The following is a 17,153-nucleotide window of genomic DNA, read 5'->3' as shown; positions in this document are numbered from 1 at the left end:
GCTGGTCTGTGATGTATATTCATTTAAATTTAATATAACCTGAAAACCATTCAATGTGCCTGACATATATTAGTTGCTTTTGAAAAAGGTTGAGCGTTACATTGAATTGTCAAAAATCTTTGTCATGGTTCTATAGAACCCCATGGCTAACAGCCAACATGCCTGGGTTGAATGGATTCTGTCAGAGTTCTAAAATGACATTCTGGAATATTCTGACGTCACTGTGAATGAAGGACACTGACTCTTGGGAGAGGGGGCTGGGCTATAATGGAACAGCCACACTCTGTCACTCCCCTGACAGGTACAACATCACACACTCGCCTTGTTTGTCACTCACAGGCCTCTGTAGATGTCCCAATTAGCAAATCCTACAGAGCGTCAAGACACAGTATGAACAGAAGATGGACAAATGTATATGCACACATGCACACACACATCCACCCACCCACACAGACACACATTCCTTTATGAACTTCCCCAGTCCGATGCAGCCCCTGTAGGTTACACTACAGTATCTCAAACCTTTTTCTTTAATCTATAAGGTCCAAAAAGTAATTTGTCGTCCCCAAGTCCAATGTCACTGGTTGAGAAGTGGAATGTCACATGTGTCTCTGTGACTAAGTGCAACATACATCATTCTGCTGGAGCGCCAAGGAATATACACTCTACAGTGACAAATGGAAGTGCCCAGAAAAGCCTAGACTGTATTTGATATGACTTTGGATGTGTGTATGTGTGTATATGTACATCAAGTCATGAATCCTCTATCCAGGATAAATAGCATGCTTTTTACAACATGCACTTAGCAGCATAGGCTGTTCTAACATCGGCAAAGTCATTTTGAATAGAGGCAAACATATTAGTACTCACGCAAACACTCCTATTTTCTCAATTTTCTCTACCTCTTTCTTTTTCTCCCCACCTTTCCCTCTCTCTCTCTTCCTCCTCTCTTTCTCATTTTTTCTATCTTCCTCACTTTCCCTCTCTCTCTCTCTCTCTCTCTCTCTCTCTCTCTCTCTCTCTCTGTCTCACATCCCATTTCCACCCTAGAGACACCCCAACTGCACATGTGTTTCTGGGTCCATTGCTTCATCCCTCTGTGGGTTATAGAGGAGTCAGGTAAAGAGAGATTGATTCTGGTGGAGGAGTTTGGCCCCTGTGATTCGCCTGTATCAGCACCCCCCCCACACATACACACCCCATGTCTGAGGCAAAATGCTGAAGGTGACTAATAACAACCCCCTCCCAACCATTACCCTCTGCTCACAGATGGACCGTCAGGTTGAAGGTTGATGGAGAAAAACGCAGGTGCGCTTCATCACTTCATATAGATCCCTTATACCTAAGCGCTCCCTTTTCTCTAAGCTGCATCCTTCACGTATCCTTCCACAGCTGCAAGTTCTATTCATCTCCAAAGCCCCTGCTCAGGATTCTTAACAAAAGGGTAAACTGGTATGTTACTACCTTCTTCACAGTGCAATTAATTACATTCAACCACAAGCAAGAAGCAATAGCTTACAGATGATGAATGGCAGAAGGTATAAAAGTACTTTCATTTGCAGACTGACAACTCTGAAGTATACGAAGCAATCGTTTTAATTTATGCACAATAAAACAAGCAAACATGTAAAAAGAGTTAGTTACAGTTGAAACATTGAGGGGAAATAAAGAACTAGCTGAGTGTTTCACTCAGTTATGACGTTCATCTTTAACAGAAAGGCATCACCTTGAGAAGAATTGCTGTATAATAGCTATGCTCAAGATTTGGTTAGAGACTTATGCCTTCACAATGCATGTCTAACTAATCCAAAAAGCCAAAAGAACACTGAACACACACTATCAAAAATTCTGAATTTCAAAACAAAAAACAATATAAAAATTACTGTGCCAAAAAAAGATGCTTCTTCTCAACTTACATGAATCACTTCTTCTTTGCCAAACAAAAACATTTGCACTTTTCAACAGACATAGAGTAAATGAGCGTATAAAATCTACAGAGAACATCAGCTTCAAAAAACAGAAATGACTGTACAATAACAACAGCAAAAGCAAAATATTTGACATTGATATTGTATTTTAACCACTAGACCCATGAAAGCCCCAAAACAGAAAGAAACACAAACATGTCTCCTCAACTATCTACATCCTGAATACATGCCTAGTCTGCGACTGGGTAGATGCCCTTCTCCAAAAGAGGGGTTTGGTGGTAGTTGGTGGTATCAGGCATCTCAAAGGTCACCATCCTTTGGGTCCTCAGAAGGGACCTTCTGACACATACACAGCAGTCTAGAGATCACAGGTATGATAGGATGCCTGTAAGACCGTAAACCTCTGGACGGCCACCATCAACCATGCAAGCTGAGAGAGACAGATCAAAACACATGAGGTGAAGTCATGCAGAGCAGTTGGGTGGATCTCTCCCGTCATGTCACCACAGGTCTGGATCGAGAGGCTTCAGAGGAAAGCAGAACATAGGATTTCAATTCAAGTCCAGCAATGCATCAAGTTTCTTTTTTTCTTTGTTTTTATTTAAAAATCTTTTCTTTTGTTGTCCATGATGGTATTGTATAGTATTCCAGTTGTCCCTTTTTGTGAAAGTCAAGAACCCCCCCTCATCCCCCCTCCTAAACACCTCCAGACATTCCCAGAAACCCCCTGGGCACCTGAGGGGGACTGCTGAGGAGAGACTTCTCTTGGGTTGGAGGGCAGCTGCCTGAGAGTCTCAGCATGGGGGGTGGGCAGGGCCCATGGTGATGTCACATACGGCATGAGAAACAACAAAGAAATAACAAAGTGGTCGTAACCAGTTGTGTGGCTTGTGGGGGAGGAGGCGGGTGGAGAAGGAGTTGGGGGTTGGCTGTCTGCACAAAGGGAGGAGATAAGACGCCCAACAAAGTCTTAATAGTCATCGTAGGTGTTGAGATCGGTGAAGTAGGCATTGGTGTAAGTCTTCCCGGCCAGCTGAGGGTTAAAGTACTTGTTTCTTTCCTCCAGGATCAGGTTGTTCTTGTTGAAGGCCTGTGAGCGACAGCAGGTGAGAGGAGGGAAGGACAGAGCGTGAAAAGGGAGGGAGAGAGGAGGGGAAGTGAGAAAGCGAGAGACAGAGAAAGAAAGAGAGATGGGGAGGGAGTGCGAGAAAGAGAGAGAGTGCAGTCAGCGTTGATTGCATTGTTACACACAGAACAAGTTATAACTCAGACCAGATGGTATGGTAAAGTGAATATGTCTAACAGAAGAAAAAACATGCCTTTTGAGGTTTCAAAGAAAAACAGCATAAATCAATGGGAGGCCTCTGTATGCAGGAAGCATAACATTTAAAGATCAAGGTCAAACCATTAACAACAGAGAAATAAGAAGTGAAGCGGAGTGATGATGAGCGTCTGTCTGCCCACTGCAGCCCTCTCTAATGCCCTCCATCAGGTTTGAACGGTTGTCAGAACTGGGGTGGGGTGGGGGAGGGAGTGGGGGGTGGGAGGAGTGGGGGGTGGGAGGAGTGGGGGCTTGTGTTAAACAATCATGAGACCGCTATGAGAAATGGCGCAGCTCTAGCGTGAAGATGCTCTTCTCAAATATACAGTTCCTTGAGTAGCCTCGTGCTTGGGCGCAACATCAGCAGTTTATGGACAAATTGTGTACTTCGGGGGTGGGGGGGTGGTGGTAATTTGATGTTGCTTTTAGGGGCCTGATTGATGGATCTCCATGGGTCTCTGGTGACAGCTGATGGTGATGTCGAGTTTGGAGAAGGAGCCACAGTATATTGTGTTACTATTCCATTATACATGGCTTAGATCCCAACCCTCAATACTGTACCATCCAGTTAAACACATGCCATGAAAACAAGGAGGACAAACATGAAAAAGAGCTGTAAAAGAAAGGTAGCAGGTACATGCTGGATGGGAAGACTCAAAGAAAGAGAAATACACTGCCTTCTCACAAGCCTGAAAGGTGCTCGTTATGGGATGAGGGGAATGGAGGATGGGGGGGATTCCAAGCAAAGAGAAAGTGAGTCAGAACTCCGACCTGCATCAAACAGGAAGTGCCACAGGAAGTGGGGGGGAGTGTGTCGGTGGGGGAAGAGGAAGAGGTTGTTGGGATAGGTGGAGGTTCAAGAGGCTGGATGGTTGTGGTAGTAGCAGAGGTCAGAGTTAGTAGAAAATCTCCAGGCCACGCATGGAAACGCCCCTGCTGGTAGACAGTGGTGGACACATGTCGGGGTCGTCCAGGGGCAAGAGGACCGACACATCGGGCTGCAGAAGGGGAGGAACGAGCAACAGTCATCCTCACAGGAGCCACAATGGAGCCCTATTGCCCTATTGTACAATCTAACCAGAGTAGAGATGCATCCAACTGTAGAAGCACCTAGGAACCAAAATGGAGGCTCTCTCTGTAGGATATGTTGTCTACAGTACTTGTGTACCACTAAAGATGACCACTTTGCTACTGACCACAAAGGACCATAATAGCTGCTAATAGCCTCCAACACAGCTCCAATAACATGGGGACACCAGGTAAGGAATAACAACAGCTAATCGTTAGCAACAATTTCTGTCCCTCTCCCTAGTTTATTCGAGCTTGGCTGAAAGATAAAGCAGTTTGGGATCTGAGCAAGTTATGACAGCAGGTGTTTTTCTTCACTCCTGTCTGTACAATTCAGAAGGATTTGAACTAGATTCATTCACTAGCTGTAACATCTGGATGAAATATCTGCATAATTAACAAAACAAAAGAGAGGAGTTTGTCAGATTGTGCTTTGGGAAATAAGACAGGATTCATGTTTCCCCGTCTGAGGTTGATCTAAATTCATATCTGCCTCTCCCCCAATGGACGAACTGGATTATACTCTCACTTTAGACCCTAATTACATGATAGATGAAGACTATTTCACTCAAAGAAGTCCTTCCTGAGCCAAAGAGTCCATGCTGTTGCAGTGGTGTCTGGTCTGTAATTTACAGCAGCAACACCAGCCTAGCCAGTACCCAATTTCAAAACGGTGGCTATGAGCAATCTCCTGACACCTTACTTGATCTACTCTCACTGATGTAAGACCTAAGACACAAACCTGACCTACAATACTCAACAAAACAATCCACAAGCACTTATCTGTCTGAACTACAATGAACACTTGGTAGAGTGTCAATAGTAACTCGATGAGAAAGCAGTGTATGGGAGCTGAGACAGAACAGTGTCGGGTCACAGAGATGAGACGCACATTAGGCCTTAGAGAGCAGCCAGGGTCTTCAGAGAGTAAGTCAACAACAACAACAAGAACAGATGGCGCTTCATGTCATGCATTCAGATATAAAAGACCTGTCTTGTCAAAACTGTTATCTGGAAGGTTGCTGGGGTTAAGGCCAAAACATATTCATCAATCTGTGAAAGAGGGAGCGTTTGAAGTTAAACAAATTAATCTCAATATCTAATATACTTTATCTCACAGCATTTAAGGAAAACATTGCTTTGGGCTTGTAAACCCCAGAAACTTCCAGCAATTATTTTTTCGCCTGACCTTCAGTGGGTCTATGCGTATTAGACCTGAGGTTGTATCCATACCTTGATGGCTTCCACAGAGTCGTATTTGTCCAGTTTGTTGATGTGGTTGGTGATGCTGGTGTTGAGTGGCGCGGCGGAGATGGGATGGATGACGGTGGCGTCGTGGGACTGCTGCTGGTAACGCTGGCAGTAGGTGTAGACCAGCAGGGTGACCAGGCAGCCCAGGATCGAGCTGCTCAGGCCCACAGCCATCATGTGAAACAAGTTAAAATCTGAAGGAGGGGAGGAGGAAAACGGGAAGGAGAGAGAGAGCGCGAAACAAAGAGAGAGAGAAAATGTATGACTCACATTTTCTTTTTCATGACTAACAAGTGTACTGCATGTATGCATGTCCACACACACACTGACTCTCCCACACACAAACACACACACACACTCCCACATTACCTCCACAGCGCCTTTCCTCCTGACTGGAGTGAGCAATTGACACTTCTAAGAAAGAGAAAGAAGGGATGAGGGAAGGAGAGAAAAGACAAGACAAAGAAAGCGTAGACTCGTTACTCTGATAAATGGCGTCCTAGGAGGTGAACGAGGACGATGGCAGTATTCAAAGAGAAACAGATGATAATAAAACTAGCGCTGTTAATCTGAAGCATGGCACCTGAAGAGCTTTATGATAAGTATCTGGGCTAATTAAAGAAAATGAAGAACACCGCTTGTCTAATGAACCTTGATGAACTATCGAGCTCCATAAAAAGCTTTTGAGCCAGAAGGCAGAAAGTATCGCTGCTGTTTTCAGAAAAAAATATTTTAAGTATTCTCACAGTCTAGTACCAACATTATTCGTTTATGGGGATATGGTAGTTACATCAATTTCGAATCTAGTGTTTATGTATTTGTTTTTTTGTGTAACGATGTTAAAGGGGCATTCAACAGAAATAAGGGGCTGTCAGGGAGTCAAACTATACAGAAATATTTTAATATTTCAGTGCCCAGGTGATGGTAAGTCCATTGACACCATGTGGAAGACATCAATAAAGAGGGCTTGAATGATTCGGCCACTTAATAGCCCGAGAGGACGAGATGCCCATTATCCTGGCGTGGCCCAGATCAATGTTGTGGTTTGACTCACATTACTTGTCTGTCAATGGGGGATATCCTTGTCTGGGGCAAACAATGTAGGTGACTGAATGTGTGCGTGGGGGTCAGCGACAGTGTGCGAGTGTGTGTGGCTGAGCGACTGTGTGTGACATGTATGTTTGAGTAGGTTGGTGACTGTATGCATGTGTGTGAGTTTCTACCTGGTATAAAGTTGGAGTCTGGAGGACAGGGCCTGTTCTCGGTGCTGTTCCCAGAGCACTGGTTCCCGGTGGGAAAGAGCACGTCACAGTGTCGCACGCGCAGCTGGGAGCCCGAGGAGTCGCACTGGGACCATTCTGACCAGCTCGACCAACTCTCTGTCAACAGAACCACACCGCATGGAAACGTTCCATTCAACCGTGGGTGGACATTCCAGCTCAAAAACTGAAGAAAAAAACACCAATTGTCGTGTTTTTTGAGTGTGTGTGTGTGTGTACCTGGACAGAGCTGTGTGTGACAGAGGGCCTCCTCGGTGTGCAGACCCAGGCAGATGTCTCCTCCGTGGGCAGGTGGAGGGTTGTTGCAGGTCCGGGTCCTCATGTAGTGTCCTCCTCCACACGTCACGGAGCACTTGGACCAGGACGACCAGCATGACCAGCCACCGTCCACTGCAGGGCCACACGTCCAGAGAGGGTCAGCGCACACCCCCCCCAATTCATCTGAGTCAATGCATGTACTGTGTGATATCATCCATCCAGTTGATTTGATCTGCTTTCGAGTGTTGGAAAGAGGTCACGTTTAGCTGCATCTCTGTGTCGTGTGGATATACAGTTATCTCAAGTTGTCTTTGCATTTGTGGGCTTTGACAAAATCGGTAGAAAAGACAATACTAATGTATGTGTTTTTGAATCATGGAAATGGGCAAGGTATCCATCTGCTTGTCATGCTGAGGGCAAACATTCACCTGTATTGGTATTAGAATTAATGTTCATGTCTCGCATGCCTCACGTCCTGTTTGACCTCCCCGCTCTAATACATATACAGCTGCTTTCACCTCACCCGCCCAACACACACAGACACACATGCAGTCAAAACGCACATACATTCTCATTTTCTATCATTTTTGGTAATACCAAGCTGCTGGTATTACAAAATGTGAGAGGGGGGGATTGCAAATCATTACAATCAAACCAGCTTCCCATCGTCCATTAATTTCAGAATGTCTTTTAATTAGTGAGGTCGGCCAGTAGAGCTGGGAATTACCCCCCTACCCAGTCCTGGTGTAATTTCTCTATTGCAGAATGACGGATCAGTCGATACCTGGCCCTCAATGACGAATCGACTCATCATAGCGCGTGGTCACAAAAACAGAGAGAGATTAATTTACTTTCAAACCAGACGGACAGCAGACATGGCAACCTTTCCCTCTACCCCCCCCCCCCCCCACCCGTCTACCCTTCTCTCTCTCTCTTCATCCCTCCTCCTCACTGCACACTCATGCAATTTAAAAGCAGTGCCTCACACAGCAGATGGATTACTTTTCAGAGAACTAAAACCGGCGTCAAAATAACCCCACCACATCTCTCTTGGCAAGTTCTAATTTAGGCTGCATCACCATTCATAAGTATTCATACATGCAAAGTCTCGATGAAAAGTCGAGATGTCAAGTGACTGAGTAAAGCCAATTGTCTGCATCAACAGTCTCAGACGATGATATGCTACTTTTGCGTTCATCTCTTCAAATCCAGCCTTTGTACAAACGGAAGTGAACGATAATGGAATCTGGCAAATTAAGAAAAAATGCCCTCCAGTGCAGGTCACTCCAAGATACTGTAGAGACTGAACTGTGAGACAGAGCGGACACAGCTAGGGCCTGGTCAGTGTAGCTACAGCAGCTAAAGTTTATGCCATTGTTTTATTATTTGTCTATGCTTATGTACATTTTCATGTTTTATTTGCCATTAACCTGCCACAGGGTACTGCAGATGAAAATGAGCCTGTATGGCTATAAATCGAGCACATTTACATGATGGGCACAAGTGCTCAAGTTAATTAATGTGTATTTTCTCTCCTTTAATGAAATAAACATAAACATACTCTAAACTAGCGACATAGCATAGATAACGTAGCGTAGATACATTAGCAAAAAATAGGTAAAGGTCCTCCATCAGTCCAAAGAGCTTCTGGAGGTTTTGTCCAATGAGCCTGTTCATACAGTACGTAGCTACCTCCACGTTCTAGTTCTCAAAGTTCCTCCACCACAGGAACCAGCAGGCTGCAGAAACATCCCACCTTTACCCTCCCCTGGTCTGCAGCAGTGGCCGCTTGCGTATGACACCAGAAGATTAAGAGCTAACTAAAATGACCCACTCCTTCACCAACAGCCTGTGGATGAATCAAAATCATGGAATAATCCTATTTATGTGTTTGGGGGCTGATGGGGGGGCAATCAGGTGTGCTTTGTAAGAAGTTAAGCGTCAGATTTCCATTTAGACAGCACATTACTTACCTTGTCAGACAGAACACTGATTTAATTAGAATGCTTCCTCCAACCGCTAGCAACAGAACAGAGAAGGGAACGCATTGTCTCAGCCTCTCTCTCCCTCCCTCGTTCTCTGACTCTCCCTCTCTGTGTGTCTCTTTCTCCACAACAGAGCTCGGCTCCCAATAGCTGCCAGAATAATTACCCTACGATGTAATTACACAGTCAGACACCCTGGGGATGATGCCTGAGATTCCAGCTGTAAATTGGGGCCCTTCGTCACGCAGTGCATCTGAGGCTGATTTCCTTTGTGCCTCTCTCTGCTCTGTGCTCACAGAGGACGTTCCTGCTTTCTTTCCCTTGTTTCTTGTTGCCGCCCTGTGATATCGCCACAGATATTAAGGAAAACAGCTGCCAGAAATTCTCTTAATAGCTTGCTCGTTGAAACCGGATGCCTGTGCATGAGAGGTAAGTGAAGGAGGTGAGTGTCGGTGTGTAATACATATACACCGTGCGAAATGTTGAGTGTGTGTGTGCTTGGGTGTCTGCGTTGCAGGGTGTGTGTGTGTGTGTTTGTGTCTGTCACTCAGGAACAGAATGACACTTATTGAGGGACTTGTTGCACTTGTAACTGATTTAACAACTTGTACTCGCTGTGATGATATTATTGTTGCTTGCTTTCCTCCAGGTACACTCCAGCACTTTCGAGGATCACGTTGTTTAATTGTAATTTGTTTAACTACATGCTCTTCTGGTTCTACCCATTGGCACTTATTTGCTTTTCACAATGCATGCTTCATGTTTTGGCTACCCGCAATGTTTTTGGGCTATCTCGCTGTTTATGATCATTGACCTATGCACTTTTTGTAAATCTCTTTCTTGTAAGTGGCTTTGAATAAAAGAATTCTGCTAAATGAATAAATGTAAATGTGTGACCTGGACAGGGGGTGACGTTGCACTCCTGGTACTCCTGCGGGGGCCCCAGGCAGGCCTGCCCCCCGTAGCGAGGCTCCGGGCTGGTGCAGGTGCGCTTGCGGTTCCGGACCCCCCGGCTGCAGTCCCTGCTGCACTGGGACCAGGAGCTCCAGGACGACCAGCCTCCGTTCACCGTGTGGCCTGACACTCTGCCCGACCGGAGAAGCTCCCCTGGGGAGAGGGAGAGCGGGGAGAGAGGGGGGTCAGGCTGGAACTAGCAGCTCTTTACATGGGGCGCTAAAAGATTTAATCTTCATCATGATTTGGGGCTTCTGAGAGCTGAGGAGATTCCATCCTACACGCACGCACGCACACACACAAACACATGCGCGCGCACACACACACCTCTATCATTAAGTACTACACCACTGTTCGACTAATCTGTGCTCTCTCATAAGAGACGTGTTAGATGATGACTCCTGATGAAATATGAAACAGCCATTTCAATTAAACTCCAATTACAGAGAACATTAATCAATGCAGCTGTGAAAATAAGACTTTTTGATTGCTGGCTTTTACAGGTAAAAAGGATTGCAGAACTCTCTTTGAGGGAGAAAAAATTCTGAATTCAATTTATAATGTGGCTACACACACTTTTGGGATCATTCGGTCACTCAACCCACTGTGCTGTTATATGCTGTGTGACTCACAACACTATGCCTATTTCAATCTTTGTTGTTCGTTTCTTTCTTGCCCTCTTTTCCTTGTAACTCTCGTTCTTTGTTCTGAGAGTGCGGGTGCTGGAGCGCGGATCCTTCAGTGGTTTGCTTGGTATGCAGCCCTCAGCGAAAACACGGCGTGTCTCCCTCGCTCATCGCATATCCTCTGAGCTAGCGACGACCTTGGGAGCCGACACGCCAGCTCACCCTACCCCGAGCTGCCAGAGCCCCTGACAGGTCCGCTGAGGCCCCCGCTCTTTATCGATTCTGAGCAGGCAGTGCCACGAACAGCTCTGGCTGCCACTGTGACCTGTACTCTTTATCCAGGCCCGCTCACGCCCAGGGCCATGCCCACTGCTCTCCGAAGGAAACCCAGTTTTGTAGGCTACTTACAACTTTGTGTGTCTGCAAGACAGAGAGAGCGTATATGCGTGTGCGGGAGTGCGTATGCGCTCGACTCTGAGTGTATGTGTCCGAGGTTACATTCAGGATCAGTGAAGGCGCGGTGGTCGCCAAAACCAACACGGAGCAGTTCCCTCTTTCAAATGAGGGCTGAATGACGTCTCTGGAGACCCCAGTCACCAACAATCTGGGCCAGAGCAGACGGGCAAAAATGCAATCCCAAAAGCTAGTACTGCAGGAACACAGACTGGCTCTGAAGTACATATAGTCAAGTTGGAAAACAGAACTTTGATAGGAAGTGAGATGCAGGGTAAACAACAAATAGGAAGAACAAATAGATGCAGGCAATGAGTGTTAACAGAGGCAGAAAACATCCTCAACAGAGAGAGAGAGAGAGAGAGAGAGAGAGCGAGAGAGCGAGAGAGCGAGAGAGCGAGAGAGCGAGAGAGAGAGAGAGAGAGAGAGAGAGCGAGAGAGAGAGAGAGAGAGAGAGAGAGAGAGAGAGAGAGAGAGAGAGAGAGAGAGAGAGAGAGAAAATGTTGGCTAATAATTGCCATGTCATGTCCCAAAACAGAAAGAGAGGAGAGAGGGAGAGCAGAACAGGGAAGGGGGGGATGTTTCTCTCCTCTAGCCTAGATTCTGACAAGTCCCCCCACCCCCAGAGATAAACAGATCAGGGTAACTGATGTCTCCCATCAGAGGAGCCAATCAGGAGTGTTAGTTTGGTGAAATAGTTTGTGTGTGTGAGCACATGTCTGCATGAGGTGTGTGTGTTTGTGTCTGTGTGACGTGTTTGTAGTATGTCTGTGTGTGATTGTGTGCGTGTGTGTAAATCCATATATAATCCAGAGACGGAGTAGCTCTGCTGGATTAGGGAGCAGGGCTGTGACAGAGGGCCTATTCCCGGAGCTGTCATCAAACCTGTCAAGACTCCAGCTCCAGGGACCCGCTTATTAAAAGCTAGAGCAAGGGCAATTAAAAATCCCACACAGAACACACACACATGCATCCGTAAACACACACGCACATGGACATGCACACGCAGCAACGCCCTGAGGGGGTGGTGATTAAGAAAAGAAGCTTCCTCTGGGGAGGGTTAGGTTGACTGAGGTGAAGCCTCTTCCTGTTCTGAAACCGTTTTGTTTTGTTAGAATCCCGCTGATCTGTGTTTACACCATGTACATCATCTACTGACAACCATCATGAGCAGGACCGCAGATGTGGACAAGGTCTTACATAGACAGGTATTAATCACCAGGGGGGGGGGGAAGAGAGAGAGAGGGAGGAAGAGGGAGAAAGAGAGTGGTAGAGAGAGATAGTGATGGAGACAGAGAATGACAGAGAGAGAGAGAGAGAGAGAGAGAGAGAGAGAGAGAGAGAGAGAGAGAGAGAGAGAGAGAGAGAGAGAGAGAGAGAGAGAGAGAGAGAGAGAGAGAGAGAGAGAGAGAGAGAGAGAGAGAGAGTGAAAGGGACAAGGATACAGTTATGTTCTCATTCATCAGACACGTGGCTCAGGTTCATATGAGCGGTGGGTTGTCGGCTAGTGATGTGTGCTCGGTTAGAGGAATATAATGCATGGTCTATAAGAGGGCCTGGCCTTGCACAGAGTTTATCTGAGATGAAACACATCACCCAACCTGACATTTCACTGGCTCTTTTAAGAGAAATGGAGCCATAACTCTCAAAAAAGGACTACACACTCACACTATCCTCACACTATATATCGGATTTCTCTCGCTCTTTCCTCTAACATTGCCATTGGAACAGAGGACAGGAAAGTAGAAACCATTCTAATCAACACGTACAAAATGGTGTACTTTTCAAGCAATGACATCAGTAAACACTTTCTCCCTCCATCCTCATCTCTTTCTGTTTAATGTGTAGTCAAATAAACCTCAAGTTTAGATGCCTTTCAATCCTCCATTTAGACAGACTGGCGTCATTCCAAATCATAAAAACCAGCTCCTGCACCCTTTTCTCATTTTCCTCCTGGGCTGAGATTTTACTGGGCGTTACCGTGTCCAGTGCATTTCACACACTGCATTGCTCCAACAACATTATTACCTATCTGTTCTATAAAACATGTAATGAAGGCAATGTGTCATGTGGGCATACTATGGGAAAGGAGATATCTTTCATTGAACGTCGGAGGAAAGAAAGTTCTCAGCATTTTTCTTCCTCAAATCGAAGCGTAGGCCTACACACAGACAAAAGGAGGAAGAGCTAGACCTAGATCTGTCCGTGTCCACAGCAAGGTGAAACGATGTTGAAAAATTAAGTGTTTCTGGAAAGAGAGATGCGAGCGGCGAAAAGATGACAAGAACAATCATATGTATTAAAAACAAGATACATCTCTTAATCACTTCGGGTCCTTAGTCGTTAGCTAATCACCGCCATTAAACTTGGATCACTGGAACGAAGCGGCTCCGTATGTCCAAGACGGCTCCACCTCACTGCTCAGATAAATCATATCTGCATGATTTATTTCAGCGAATACAGATAAATAGCTACCCAGAGACTGACGAATCCACGCCGCCTCTCACGTTGTCAATCACGTCCACCGGCGGGAAGGATCTACCTCGAGAAGGGAATTGAAAATCATGAAACTGTCAACCATACCTGGAGACTTGGGGACCAGCTACCGGTCTGTTGACAGTCTGCAACAGAGGAGGACAACTCCTCAAGAGGCTGCCAAAATATACTTTCGGATATCAAGGACTGTTAAGGAACCGAGTCTGTTTTCGAAAAGGGCCTTTTAAATGTGCCTTAGGAGCGTCTTACCTTGTGTAAACATGCAGAAACACGCAGTCCGTGTTTATAGATGTCGTTGTCTGGCTCGCAGACGGTGAGGAGTGTCGTAGTTTATTAGTTGTTTTGTGGAAGTGTAAAGCACTGTGTCTATCTGCCATCTCCAGTGACACACAATCTTGCCGTATGGTTTACCGTTCTGATCATAGTCACTGCTGGGATACAGACACACACACACACACACACAACACACGCATGCACAAGCTCACCCACAAACACACGCTCGTGGGCACACAAAATGTGTGGATGCACAAAAATGCACAGGTACACACACACACAATGTGCTGCCCTGCTTTACTGCCTTCTTCTGGAGGAGGCGGGTTTGGAGGGGGGGGGGGGGGGCTGGATCGATGGTGAGCAGCCTGATACTAACTCTAAATCTTCATCAGGTGACAGACCATTCCTTCTGGGCGCTCATCATCTCAGGAAGATATCCAGGACTTTTCCCCCGATCGTGGACATCAATACACACCTTCAGAGAGGTGGTAATTATCTTGGAATAGCCTCTTGGTTTGATATAAGTTAACTGCTGTCCCTGTGCATGGCCTGTGAAGGCATCTATCACTGGGTTGGCTGCTGGTGATCGGGGGGCTGGGGCTGACACACACACACACACACACACACACACACACCCACCACTCTTTGGACAGCCTGAGTGCTAACGATAGATACAAAGACGCAGATCCTCTCTGCCTGTTATGATACTCCACTCCTCGCATCCCTGCCTCTCTCTCCAGGACTGTGATGCACAGCCTGCAGAGGACAGGGGTTATCCCTGGAGACAGCCACATGACACCAGCCTCTCTCTGTCACTTTTACTAGTGCAGTGTCTTTAAGGTCTTAAACTAAGAAGCTTAAACTCTCAGCACTGGTGGAGGAGGGAAAGGGTGAAGTTTGACCATGTTTGAGGCCGGCTTTAGAGCAGAAATACAGCAGGAACACAGTTAGCAGTTAACAAGCCAACCAACACAACTTTACCATCTGCTGTTTTTACATCACTTCTCCACAACAGAGACCTTTCTTTACAACAGCGTGACAGCATGTTTGGTCCCTTTGAAACTATTTAATTAACACGTAACAGCAGCTAGTCTCACTTCAGGGTGGCAGTTCCAAATGAAACACTTTGTTTCTGATACCACCTCCCACAAATCAAAGAGATAGGCTTCTCTATTAACAAGTCTTCGGTAAAGGGGTATTGGCTGCCTCATCTCTGATAGGACCGTGAGGTAAGAGGAACAAAGCTTCAGTGTTTGTCATGTGTCAGTACAAAGAACCGAGAGAGAGAAACCAAACAAGCAGAGAGTGACCGAACAGGAGAGAGCAAAAGTAAAGAGAGAAAGAAAGTTGAGAGAGACCAGAGAGAGAAGCCCTCTTCTAGCTCTTAGCTTGGCACGTGCTGAGCTGTGGAGGCCCACCCAGAGATACTACACCCTCAAAGGATTGGCAGAGCACGCTAATGCGTCGTAACACGAAACTGTCTCTATCTCGACCTGCAAGCGACTCAATAAACATATTTAACGGCTACATCTGTATCCACAACCATTTTATCACCTCCTCCTCTGCCACCCCCCTCACTCCCCTCACCAGCACCTCCCACTCAACAACATGTCAATTAGTGGCCTGTTTGTTTGACTGTTAGCAGCCTGTATAGGGGCCATGTCTGGTTCTGGTGGACGTATGGGGCACAGTACATGAGGCCGGAGGGACAGGGAACAGGGATCTCGGAGCAAGAACCACCTAGGTGTCGTTCTGTAGGTCAGACGTGTCAAATTGACACAAAATAAGCTGCTTTCTGTGGCTCTTAAGTGGTGCTACTGGGAGGATCTCCAGGCGATTGGAGCACTTGATGTGGACAGAGTGTGAGGAGGATTGAGAAAGAAAAAGAGAAAGAGAAGCATGACAGAGGAGAGAGAGAGATTCAATTTAAGGGAATTTGCGGACTGACAAAAGAGCCTGCGGGGATAGAAAAGGCGGGGAGAGAGAGAGAGATACAAAACAGAGACAAGAAAAACGGAGAAGCGAAACGCTCGTCAGCGAAAGACGCAGGGGGAAGGATCTGACAGGCCCGCTCCTTACCATCCGTGGAGCAGCCAGTGGAGCCGTCGCTGGAACAGTAGCGCATCTCGATCCTCTGACGGCCCACCTCCAGGAGGGCGGGGTCGGGCACGCGGGCCTTGCACGTGTAGCGGAAGCGCTGCTCGTAGTGGCCGCCATTGTCGGAGATGTTGACGGGCGTCCAGGGGGTCCAGGGCGTGGTCTTCTTCAGGTCGGGGCATGGGAGGGTGTTACAGGACTGGTACTCCTGCAGACACACAGGAACACAAAGGGTGATTACAACAGCCACTTAGCAAACGCAACCACTCAACAGCTAGCTACAACTTAGCCTGAGGGATATATTAAGAGACCACCCACTAGAACTGGGTTTTACCCTCAGTGAAGAGCTGTCTCTGTTGTTGGGAGTGTGGGTTAAAAGGAGCCACTACCAGCTACATTTATATTTCCATATCAGTTTGAACAAGCAGTCCATACAAGCAGTCCACACAATAAAAGTCTTCAGTAAATCTGATCACTCAATTGTTTATTGTTGTATTACCCCGTATTACCTCAATACGAGGTAATAATTCCTCTCTTCCTCCCGCTTCCTCCCCCCCCCTGTCCCATCCCTCCTGCCGGCCAGGCGAATGGAACCCATCAAACAGGGAACATTCCTATTAGGTCACACGCTGAACCGGACATGAGGCAAATAAGCCAGGCAAGAAAGGTCATTGATCAAGTTAGAATTTGAACTGAGGGAGGAGAGGGAAGAGGCGAAGGATGGATGGATGGAGACCGAGGAGGAGGGGAAGAAGGGTGTGAGGACGTGCACGGCAAGACCGATGATAAGAGGGGGGAAGCAAAAGAGAGGGGCGGAGGGTGGATGAGGTCAGAGCGTGGATGAGGGAGAAAGAGGGATGGTGTGATATGCAGACAACACGCAACAGTGGGGATGCATAACTCACAGTGATATTTCAGTTTGACACCTTGCTATTGTATGGGTGTTAGACGTTGAGAAACAAGCCACGGGCGTTAAGTACCTCTCTCACCCCGTCTGGTTGGCTCATGTGTTAGCATTTCAATTAGCCGTTTTGTTCGCCTCCCTTAAAATAACGCCTCTCTTCTCTTGTGCTATCTCTCGTCTTGGACTGAGAGAGCCAGAGTTAAATATATACTTCACCGTGTCTAACAAGCAGGCTGCTCACTCTAGCTGCAGCTTATGA

General features: G+C 46.6%; 1 protein-coding gene across 1 annotated transcript in view; it reads right to left on the bottom strand.

Annotated features, from left to right (window-relative positions):
- Positions 1-1,598: 1,598 nt before the first annotated feature.
- The window catches only part of sema5a (sema domain, seven thrombospondin repeats (type 1 and type 1-like), transmembrane domain (TM) and short cytoplasmic domain, (semaphorin) 5A), a 75,687-nt gene continuing 60,132 nt past the window's right edge, over positions 1,599-17,153 (bottom strand). The window contains 7 exon segments of the mRNA XM_067252216.1: positions 1,599-3,018; positions 5,551-5,762; positions 5,938-5,982; positions 6,792-6,947; positions 7,068-7,238; positions 9,989-10,198; positions 15,973-16,198. Coding sequence (XP_067108317.1) covers positions 2,899-3,018; positions 5,551-5,762; positions 5,938-5,982; positions 6,792-6,947; positions 7,068-7,238; positions 9,989-10,198; positions 15,973-16,198 — 1,140 coding nt within the window. The 3' untranslated portion in view covers positions 1,599-2,898.

The sequence above is a fragment of the Osmerus mordax genome, chromosome 15 (assembly GCF_038355195.1).
Source record: "Osmerus mordax isolate fOsmMor3 chromosome 15, fOsmMor3.pri, whole genome shotgun sequence".
NCBI classification, from domain to species: Eukaryota; Metazoa; Chordata; class Actinopteri; order Osmeriformes; family Osmeridae; genus Osmerus; species Osmerus mordax.
Note: the sequence above shows the minus strand (reverse complement) of the source record. Positions and strands in the feature narration are given on the sequence as shown.